At 51.5% G+C, this 11,382-nt stretch overlaps 1 protein-coding gene across 1 annotated transcript; it reads right to left on the bottom strand.

Annotated features, from left to right (window-relative positions):
• Positions 1-402: 402 nt before the first annotated feature.
• Positions 403-5,759, bottom strand: Sfrp5 (secreted frizzled related protein 5). The gene is made up of 3 exons (XM_003479564.4): positions 5,101-5,759; positions 2,981-3,058; positions 403-1,322 (listed from the first exon to the last, which is right to left on the bottom strand). Exons 1-3 carry the CDS (start codon positions 5,627-5,629, stop codon positions 976-978), a joined length of 954 nt encoding a protein of 317 aa, XP_003479612.2. The 5' UTR covers positions 5,630-5,759; the 3' UTR covers positions 403-975.
• Positions 5,760-11,382: the final 5,623 nt, after the last annotated feature.

Here is an 11,382-nt window from a genome sequence, read left to right as displayed (position 1 = left end):
CAGGTCAGACCTTTGCCCAGGGGTGTCTGAAAGCCCAAAGGGAGGAGTTATGCAGCTGAGGCTTTTGCCTTTCCAGGTGTAGTGCCCAGGGGCCTGGCCACTTCAGACTCCTTGGACCAGGCACTTCCCTTGAGGGAGGGATGCTCTCCCACTGTGGGAGTCTCCTGACTGGAGGCAGCAAGCTGAGGAACTCCGTGGCACCCTGTTTCTTCACAGGGGCACCCCTCACTTAGTGTTTGGGGTGTGAGGGTGACCCTTGCCATGTACTCTTGGGGAAGCCTACAGAAACAGAGGACTGCTTTTCTTAGGCATCCCAGGTTAGAGTCACAGCCTCATGCTAATAGAGCTCATAAGCTCCCTACCTCCTACTTCTTCAGAACCAGCTGGCAAACAAGTCATCAGTCCAAACCAACTTATTTTCTTTAATTAAAAACTTTTTAAAAAGTGAAAAAAACCAAGCCCTGCTTGTATCTGTCATCTAGAACCCATGGCTTCACTGCAGTAGTAATAATTTAGCACTGTTGGGGAAAAGGGAGATGCACCAGCTGAGGAAGGAGCCCCAAGAAGCAGCCCTTGGAGGGGAGGCTGGGCTGGAGGCCTGGGGTAGAGGACTCGGAGAGATGTGAATGCAGGAGGTATGGCTGGGGGGCAAGGTGACCCTAAGTCCTTTGTTTAGAGGGCACAAAAGGGGCAGCGGGGAGAACTGTCCCTCAAGTGGCTGAGCCCAACACCAAGACCCCTCTGTAAGGCACCCTCCCCCCCAGCAAAGCCAACCCCACTGTGCCCTTGGGAAGGCCCTCCTCAGGCTGCCTTCCACGCTCCCCTGGGCCCATCCCTGGGGCTTTGGTCACTAATAGCTCTGTAGGAAGCCACCTTCTGCCAGGGACTGGGTCAGCCCAGGAATGGGCACAAGGCCAGGTGGGCAGGGGCAGAGGGCAAGGCACACTGGCTGGGCGGGGTAGGGAGGAGTGTTCTTCAGTGGGACTCTGAGGCCCCGTAGAAGAAGGGATAGTAGAGGGAGCAGGGGTAGGAGAACATGAATTTGACTGCGAACTTCATCTCCTTATTCTTCTTGTCCCAGCGGTAGACAGCCATGAGCAGCAGCTGTCCATCCACCTTGCGGCCCATGACTAAGAAGCTGCCTGCCAGGCTGTCCAGCTGTGGGCAGGGGCAGCCTGCACCGTTCTTCATATGCAGTACCAGCTTCTTGGTGTCTTTGCGCTTCAAGGGACCTGGCTTGAGCAATTTCTTCTTCTTCTGGGCTCCTATCAACTTCCGGTCTCCGTTCTCTATCTTGATCTCCTTAATGCGCATTTTGATCACTGTGGGAAAGAGCAGAGGGGCAGCCCGGGGAGGATCAGGTCTCAGGACAGGGCATCCTTATTCTCCTCAGAGTTCAGGGAGCCTGCTGTGCTGTAGGGCTCAGAGGGGTGGGGCTTAGGACTTTCATGGACCTACACAGCTGTATACTCCAAGTACACGAGGGGAAGTGTGGTGTGGAGAGGGTGTGTCTTGCCTGAATTGCAGAACCTGGATTGAACAGTTCGGCCAGCTCTGAGCCCAGGGTGGGGATGCTGGAGGTGGGGCCGAGCACCTAGAGGAGGTCCTCCTGGAGGGAAGCTGGGCTTCGTGATCATGGGACCTGATTTTGATGGGGTTTCTGGCTATTGTGAGTAACCGGGCGTGGTGTGGGGGGCACATGTGTTCATATGGTGAGGGCATGGAGCGGTGGCGGGCTGCAGTCAGCAATGGGGAGGAGCAGCCTTCCTCCTGGATGCATTTGCTGATACCCACCATGACCAACCACATCACATCTGAGGCATGGAGCTGGGGAGGAATGCACATAGAGCAGCTGTGGATGAACGTACCACTGTCACCTTCATGTGCATGCGTGCATGCATGCGTGTGTGTGTGTGTGTGTGTGTGTGTGTGTGTGCGTGCGCACACAGGTAAGCGAGAGATACTGACACTGAGTGAGAAATGTATGTACGGTCTGCGAGGGTGTCTAGGTATGTGTAGAAATGAGTGTATAGGGGAGATGAAGGCAGGGCCCATGGCCACAGAATCATGGTCAGGTTACCCCATGGTGGCCAAAGGGTCTAATACAGTTGGGGACAGGAAGTCCTGGGCTAGGGGTAGGTGGGAATCCCCCAGGCTAGACTCTCCCTTCTTCAGGCCTTTGGCTCCCCACATGGATAAGAATTCAGGGAATGACACTGCCTCCCAGGGAAGGAAACTGCCCTAAAATGTCTTTCTTCTCCCTCCTCCCCACTTGTACACACACACACACACACACAATCTTGCAAAATAGCAACATTTTTTTCTAAGGAGGCTAATGACATGAAAGACTTCTGAAGAAAGGATTTACTATTATCTATTTTGCTTTTTTTTATTGACAGGGAAGATAAGACACAAAGCAGGGAACTGACTTAGCAAATACTACACTTGAACTTTGTGGCCCAGGAGTGAGCCAGGTCCTAGTTAGACTTGGTGTTGTTATCCCAGGAAGGGGAGACTAGGATGAAGCCGAGGGGACAGATGACCAGTGGAATGCCTGGCCAGAGCAACAGTGGGTACTCAGAGCAGAATACCCAAGGCTGGGGTCTCCACTTTTAGCTCCACTAGAGCCCCTCTCGCCTACCATGGTCCCTTCTCTCTGGGTTAAGCCTACATTCCCCAAAGAGACCATTCAGCAGGGGATGCCCCTCTGAAGACAGTGTCAAGGAAGACTACAGGAGCCCCAAGCAGAGCTGGTTTTTGAGGCCTATAGACCATGATCCTGAGAGGCTTCTGAAACCTCTGGGACGAGGTACAAAAAGTGGTTTTTCTGTTGAAGAGGGTTTACGGGATCATCAGATTCTAAAAGGACTGAAGCTTTTGGGGTCTACTGTGATGGATGTGGGTACCTGTGTTAGTCTGTCTAAGTGTCAAGAAAACTGCTGGGGCAGTGCCAGGGCATGGCCATGTGGCCCTCACTCACCAAAGTCACTGGAGCACATCTGCTCCATGAGGCCATCGGCGCTGTGCTCCATCTCACACTGGGCGCAGATCTTGGTCACTGAAGAGAGAAAGCACGCACAGAGTGGGCAGCAGTTGGTGAGGGGTTTGGAGTCCAAAGAGTCACTTACTGTGCAGAACTCCCGCATTGGCCAGCTACTCCCCCTCATGCCTCCAGGAAGAGATGAAGGAGATAATACCACTGAGAATGACTGTGACAATCACAAGAGACAAAAGTGTGCAGTGACAGTACTGCCCAGGTGGACACACTTACTGCCCCACAACCCTGGCAGCTGCAGCCATGACATGCACTGTCTTCTAAATTTTTTTTCTTTTGTACCAGAGATTGAACTCACAATCTTGCACTTGCCAGGCAGGCACTTACACCACTGAACTAAATCCACGGCCCTATCTTCTAAATTTTATCCCATCTAATTCTCAGCCTTTGAAGCAATTACTATTATTTCTCTTAGAGGAAGGGAAGCTTAGACCTAGAGTGGTCATCCAAGTCTGCAGAGCTCATGAGAACCCAGCTTAGGATGCAGTATTTGTGACTGTCCATGTAGCAGCAGGATGGGGTTGCTTGCAGATACTAGGCTGGAGGGTATACAGTGAAGGGCAGGGCTGGGACCTTGTAAACTGAAGAGCACTCCTCTCCAAGGTGAGCCAATAAGCACTGCCAGAACTTCTCATTTTCCAAGGGAAGCCAAGATTCTTCAATTTTATATGAAATATTCTGAGTGTTGTCTTTTGATCACAAAAACACTTTTCCAAAAAATGTTTCTGGTCCTCAGGCCAGTACCCAGCATTTGATCTGTGTTGACCTTCTCCTGTGCCTGCCTCTAGGTTGGTGCCTATCACTGGGGAAAGGGGACTCGTGGGCTGGTGGGGTGGACAGAGCTGGCCAAGTGGGATTTCTCAGAGTGTTAATGTCTGGCCTCCAAAAGAAACCAGAGAAGGAGCCTGCAGGGATCCTACCTGGGAACTATGGCTCTCTGCTTCTTTGGCTCTTTCTCTAGCTTGCAGCTGGACTCTAACCTGCAGGCTGGGGACTCTCCCTTTGTCCCCAGGCACAGGACAATCAGGGAAAGGGCATGGACTGGGGAGGGGTGGGCACACTGGAGGGAAGGTTAGCCTGGGTTGGGGTGAGGCAGGGTGGTGCTCGGTTGCTTTGAGGGGAGTAGGGAGGGCAGGAAAAGCAGTGGTGCTGTCTTTTGGGGGAGCAGAACTAGAGGCTCGTTGGTGCCCCATGTTAATGCCCAGGCAAGGCTGCCCTGGGTGTCACAGTTAATCCTCCTGCTGGGGCACTGGGTGACCAGCCAGCCTGGAAAGGAGTTACTTGGAGAGAAAGGGAAAGGGGGATCAGATCTGCGGGGACCAGCACGGTAAAGGGGAGGCTGACACCAAGCAGAAATCAGGAGTAATGGCACTGGTTGTGTGGCCAGGAGGCAGGATAGAGGCTCTCACAGGTTTCAGGAACCATGGAACCCAGAGGCTCAGAGAAGTTAAGTGGCTCCCCTAAGGGTTCCTCCCTAGGATTTCAGGCTGATCACTAAGCCTTACCCAGCTACTTAGTCCGGGAATCACAGAAGGTGGGGAAAGTTAGGGGTCCAAACTCCCAGTTCTTCCCTACCCCTGCTTCCGTCCCCAAGGTCCTAACACGGGATAGCAGTGGTTTTGGTCGGTGGGTTCCTAGGCATTCTTGAGCTGAAGAAGGCAATACAGTACTTAGAAGGAGCCCTAGGACACCAAGGATTCAGTGGCCTGGGAAGGCTGGTTTCGTGAGGGTTGGCATAGAGGAGAACCATGGGGATGTTTGGAGTGCAGGGTGGCACTGCTCTGGCAACCCAAGGGTTGGGGGTGGCAAAGCGACAGGAGGCTACTCCCGGGTTGCAGGGCAGAGTGAAGCGCCATGCATGTGTGCGTGCGTGCGTGTGTGTGTGTGTGTGCGTGCGTGTGTGCGTGTGTGTGTGTGCGCGCGTTTAAGGAGGGTGGCACAGAGCTGTGCTTGCCGTGCTGTGCTGCGGGGTTGGGGGCGGCACCTGTCCGGGTTTGGCTCGCGGGCGCCCAGTGCAATAGGGCGAGCAGGGGCGGCGACGCTACCTGGAGGCGCGGTGGCGGGCAAGTGCCCGAACTGCACAGCGATGCAGAGGTCGTTATCCAGAGGGAACTTGTGGCAGTGCAGCATCTCGGGCCAGGGGAAGCCGTAGGCCTCCATGAGCGGCGCGCAGCCGGCGCGCACGGCCTCGCACAGAGAGCGGCAGGGGTAGATGGGCCGGTCGAGGCACACGGGCGCGAAGAGCGAGCAGAGGAAGACCTGCGTGTCCGAGTGGCAGCGCTTGGCCAGCAGCGGCAGCCAGCTGCTCGCCTGCTGCTTCACCTCGGCTAGGCTCTCGTGCTCCAGCAGGTTGGGCAGTCGCATACGCTTGTAGCCCACTGTGTGGCAGAGCGGCAGGTCGGCGGGGATGTCGAGGCACTGAGGCGGCTTGGAGTAGAAGCGGCCGTGCAGCGGCTCGGCCTGCCAGCCGTAGTAGTCGTACTCCTCGCCGCGCGCGGGAGCACGGTGCAGGGCCCCCAGCAGCAGCGCCAGCGCCAGCGCCGCCGTACGCGCGACCCCCGCCGCTGCCCGCATGGCCGCGCTCGGCCCGGGAGCCCCTGCAGCCGCTGCGGAATGGCCCAAGTGGGTGGCAGCCTTCGCTCAGCTCCGTTCCGGGCGCTACAAGTGCTCAGGCGCCTCCCACCTCGGGGCTCCTGGCCTGGCCTCGCCGCGCGTCCCAGCCAATCTCGGCAGCCCGGCCCCGCCCGCTCCCGCGCTCCCGCCCAGCGCCCGGCAGTGCGCCCTTTCGGTTCGCTTTGCACCTCTGGCTGGTGCCCCTTCACCTCCCTGGCATTTCCCTGGCCCCTGGCCTTCTCCATCCGTCTCCCTTATCTTTTTTCCTCCTGTTCCTTTTCTCACTCACTTCTCTTGCTTATCACTCCGCCTGGGCGCTGCGTTTTCTCTTCCCTACACCTCGGTACTGTTCTCCTGGAGCACACCCGCAGGTCCAGGAAACAATGCGTTCATTGATTGAGCTCCTCCTGCCCAGTACGGCAGATCAGAGAGGGATAAGTGTTTTGTGCTGCGTGCGTGCGTGTGCGTGTGCGTGTGCGTGTGCGTGTGTGTGTGTGTGTGTAGGTAATTGTGGCTTCTATTTTACGATCGCTTACTAAGTTCCAGGGATGGTGCAAGGCACTGCACAACTTTATCAACGTCCGTGCTAATGATAACTAGTACTTAATGGGTACTAATCATGTGTCAAGAGTGCTCTAAGTGCATTGCCTGGATTACCTTATTTAATTCTGGTAGCGTGGCTACAAGGCAAGTAGGTGCTATTATCATCCCCATTTTACACACACAGATGTTGAGACCCAGAGAGATTAATCGAGGATGACAGCCAGCATTTGGACCCAGATAGTCTGGTTCTAGAGGCAGGAACCAGAAACAAGGAGGAGGTCTGGATTCTGATTCTGCAGGCCTAATGTCGGTACAGGGGTTCAGAGGGGTAAAGGGCTTAGTCCTAAACCACATAGCTCATTGCAGGGCCAGGATTTGAGTCCCAGGTGTGGGTCTCCAAAGGCCAGGGCATAACCACGGTGCCAAAAGATATAGATTTTATCCTGGAGTGGAAAACAATATTGGAGGAGGAAGGAATTGATATTGTCACCGAAGACGGAGGCATCAGAGAGGAGGTGGCTTTCAAGGATTTCAGGCTGGATGTCTTTCCTTCCTGTCTAGGCCATGCCTTCTTTGGTTCTCCTGAGACCGAATTGGAGGAAAGGCTGGTGGTACCAGGAGGGACTTTCTTAAGAGTCTTGTTGCACTCCTGCTTTTCCAGCCTCTGGTGGGAAGGGTCGGGGGGTGGGGGAGTGCAGTTCCTACTGCCTCTACCTTTCTAGGGCTCTCATTTTCTCTTGAGTTGGTCCTTGTAGGGGTGATGGAGAGGTCGGGGCTACTCCTTTCATCTCAGCTAATTGTCTGAACACCAATTGTGTGCAAAGCGTAGCATAGGGTCCAGGATGATCAAATTAGGTTCAGGTACAGCAATCTGGGACCTTTTCTTCCCCCTTCTGCCTTTCTGAATCCCTACCATTAAGAGGCTTTGCAGACAGGTGTCATGGTACATGCCTGTAATCCCAGCACTCAGGAGGCTGAGGCAGGAGGATCTCAAGTTTGAGAACAGCGTGGGCTGTTTAGTGAGACCCATCTCAAAACACCAAAAAACAACCAACCAAACAAAACTGTGGATGATCACTTGGGTGAATGACTGTTCTCTGCAGGGCCAGAGAGTGGTGTTCTGAAAGCCCCCTCAGACAGTCTGGCTCTAGCTCTGACAGTCTGGCTCTAGCTCTGACTTAGGGTTCAGAGCAGTAATTCTATTCCCTGGTCTCCAGATCCCCCCATCTATGGGGTGACAGACTTCTGTTCCCCAGGGGAGGTGTAGTCCTGGGCACTGTTGTGGGTAGTGGGGTCCCCAGGTGGTTGTGTAAGATGCTGGCTGGTTGTGCTATTTTTTGGTGTCCCAGGGCCCCACCTGGACAGCGCTGAGTTTTGTTCCTGCTGCTGCTTATGTCAAAACAACACACAGCAAGGCACATGTGAGTCTGTACCTGGCAGCCTCCTGGGAGCTCCCAGGGCAGTGAGACCTGGGCAGAGCAGGATGGGCAGTGTTTACATGGCAGCTCTGACTAGGACATGGACAGGTGGGGAGAGTGAGGCAGGAAGCCTTTCCTAGGAACTGAACCTGGCCAGGGCATTACCCTGGACAGCTGTCAGGAGCCTCCCTTTGTGGCCAGCCTGTCACCTGGGCTCTGCAGCAGTGGAAGAAGGCTGCTCTATGATGTGGTACCCTTCATGATGAGGTTGACCCAAGACCTCTTCAGCTGGTGGGACACCTGGCATGCTGAGCATCTGTCCATCCCGGGTGTCTACAGTCTGTCTAGGCACATGTTTCTCCAGGTGATGGAGGGACCATTTGTTCAAAAGAATGTGTACTAGTTGTTTGTTATGAGTAAGGTTCTGTGCAGATCCCTGCTCAGATGCCTCTTAGATCAATGACACCACTTTGATCAAATGTTGATTATGTCATCAAATCCTACGTTTTTCTACCTTTTTATTGTTTATTTCAATGGTTCTCTAAATAAGTCATGGCTCCCCAGGGGGACCTTTTCTGAAGGCCGACTGTACACACTTCAGTGATTTAAAGTACAAGATAAACCAATTTAAGGTAATAGAGTAAGAACAGTTTATTGATATGGTTTCAGAGTCTACATTACAGCAAGCACTTAAGAAATGGCCATGTGTTATTTTTTTGGGGATGTGGTCAAAGAAGAAAACCCACAATTATCTGGAACCCCCTTCCTTTTCTAACTACATTTTTGGGTGAGATCAGATTTTCTTGGTGTTCTTCAACTGAAACGTACGTGGCAACAAATTGAGTGCAGAGGCAGATATGAGAACCCAGCTGTCTTCTGTTAAGCTAGACATTAAAGAGATTTGCAAAAATGAAAAAGTGTGCCACTCTTTTTTCTAAATTCCCTTTGAAAAATATATTTTTCATAAAAATTTATTCATATTAACATATAATAATTGTTTAACCAAATTAATACTCTTATTTTTTTAAATTTAAATTTCAAGGCTGGTCCGAAGGCAGTGAGTTATCTCAATTGATGGTTCACAGTCAGTACAGATTGAACTCCTTGTTCTACTCTTTCCCCCCTTCTCACTACTGCACTTGACTAGTCTAAAAAAAAAATTTAAATTTCAAGCATGGTACATAACCACAGGTATAAATCTACATAAACAAAAGGCCTTTATGGGCCTTCAATTTTTAAGGGGACAGAGGTGTTTGAGACCAAAGTGAGACCTGCTAGACTACTTAGTCTATTTTTGAGAGACATGTATAAAATCTAGTTTGCATATGAGTTTGTTGATTTTTCCCTTTATCTGTCTCTGTCTCTGACTCTGTCTCTGCTTCTGTCCCTGTCTCTCTGTCTCTCTGTTTCTCTGTTGTCTCTTTGTCTGTCTCTGTCTCTCTCTCCTTCAGTACTGAGGATCAAACCCAGGTTGATATTGAACTTGGAATCCTCCTGTTTTAGGCTCTAAGAGGCCATCATACCCAGATTTTTTTTCCTTTAACCAGTTTTGCTTTATATACTTTGAAGCTATATTATTAGGAGCATAAAGCTTCATAATTTTTGTGTTTTCTGCTTGGGGTTCTACCTGTATGAAATATATTTCTTTGTTTCTTTTACTCCATGGGCGTTGGGAATAATTCTATGAACCAGTACTTAGCTAGGATTTGGTCACAGTTCCCTGTGACTAGTGCTATTTCAGAGCCAGGGGCCAGGTCTGCTCTGTTCAGGCCCCTTTAGAAGGTTCCTAGTAGAGGCACTGTGGAACAGGGGACCTGCATGAAGCTTCAGTTGTAAAGATCTCAGTTCTGCATTTTCAGTTTATTAGCAAGTACTTCTACACACTGAGTCTCAACTGCCTCATCTGCAAAATGGGCAAGACCACTTTACTCTGTGTTCTTCATGGGGTTAAGTTGTAGAGCAAATGAGATAATGAAAAAGTTTGGGCTGGCAGTGGTGGTGAGGCTGACACCCTTCCCATCCTCTGACCATGAGGAGGTCCTGCAGAATAGGCCTGCCTGCCTGCCTTGCGGAGTGGTAAGATGCGGTGGTGGCAGTGCCCCAGTGTCTGCTGAAGTCATCTGCCCTTTACAGCCTCAGGACTTCCCTTGCGACACAGTTCTTGTGATGGCTGCTGTGTGGAGTGTTCAGAAGAAAGCCCAGCGAGAGTAGTTTTTTTAATAAATAGGCTAAGGGCTGACAGGAACCAGTTATTCCTATGTGTCCCCTTCTCCTCATTTTCTATAAGAGGAACCCAAAACTTGGCCTTTGTGACTCTAGTCCTATGCTCTTCTGACCACATCTCCAGCCTGTTAGCTTTGTCAGTTACCCAGGTAACATCTGTCCTAGAGCTCCCAGCTGTGAAGGGACTCCTTGCTGGGCAGCTTGTGCTCTAGTGAGCGGTTCAGGTTCAGGCAGGGCTGCTGGGCTTTGGTGGGCACCTTGGTAGCACAGGGGGTTGCTGGGCACATGTTGCTGTGCAGTTCATGACCCAGGGAGCAGAAGCGGAGGCCAGGTTTGTTTTGGGGCTGGGACTGGCTGAGCTGTAGATGTGCCCGTGGCTGGAAGGCTGTCGGTGCAGAGAGGCAGAAGAATGCTGTGCTCTTCTTCCTGGGTCCCCAGCACCCCTGAGCGTCCCTAGATTGTAGCCAGTACGCAGCCCTGGCTAGACAGTGTCCAAGAGACATCAGTGTTCTCAAAGGGTGTGAGCTCTGGAGCCAGAAGGAGTTTAATTCTAGTGATCCCACTTGATCTGGGTTAGCTATTTTGCCTCTCTGTGCTTTAGCTTCTCATCTTTAAAACAGCGATCTTTATAACATTAATTTATTATGGGACCATTGAGAAGGATAGAGTTAATTTTAAAAATTACTTAGCCAGATGCACTTAGTAAGATGTATCCATAATTGTTAATTAATATTACTGAACCTTGGTGTGCCCATGTTCTTCGGTGACAGCAAATTCTGCAGCTCCTCACTCCGAGGTGCCCCTTATAGTCACCTTTTCTCTCCTCATTACCCTCCTCTCATCCCCCACCGCCCTCCAGTCATCATTTTCCACTCTGCAGAAGCTGAAGTGATCATTTCACACCCCAAACCTGATGGCCTCACCTTCAGTTTGGGACCCTAAGTGGCTTCAGCTGTTTTGGAGATGAAGTTCTTACTCAGGCTCTGCCTCGGGCAGTCTCCTGCTAGGGACTCTTGAGAAGCTTCCTTTGCAGCCCTCATCACACTGGTCACTGTATAATTGTGTCTATTGGCTCAATTTCTGGTTTCCTACTACATCGAGAGCTCTGCAAGGTCAAGGCCTGGTCTGCTCATCTTGGTTTCTCTCAACACTGTCAGTCACTATAGCAGATGCTCAGTAAGCACTGCATGAATGACTCCCTGAACAGATGGATGAAGACTTAGTGGGAGGATGTGTTGAAGAAAGAAGTCTTTGGAACCAGTCAGTCTCAGATTGTATCTAGAATATTTTTTGGGCTCTGCTGGAATTGTTGGAAGGCCTAGGGAAGATCAGGAAGGTTATAAGGTGGTTGTGCAGGTGTAGGTGGGGACAGAATGGAGTAAGTCGAATGATATGTTAGTTGCTTGGTTTTGGTGGCTTCCTTTCCTTTCCTTCCTGAGTACTTGCTTAGGGCTTCCTAGGTACCTGGAATTATGTTCTGTGCTTTCCCTATGCTATTTCATTTCATTATCCCAATTGTACTATGAGAGA

The sequence above is a fragment of the Cavia porcellus genome, unplaced genomic scaffold (assembly GCF_034190915.1).
Source record: "Cavia porcellus strain 051 isolate PalLab524CR breed Dunkin Hartley unplaced genomic scaffold, mCavPor4.1 scaffold_2, whole genome shotgun sequence".
NCBI lineage: Eukaryota > Metazoa > Chordata > Mammalia > Rodentia > Caviidae > Cavia > Cavia porcellus.
Note: the sequence above shows the minus strand (reverse complement) of the source record. Positions and strands in the feature narration are given on the sequence as shown.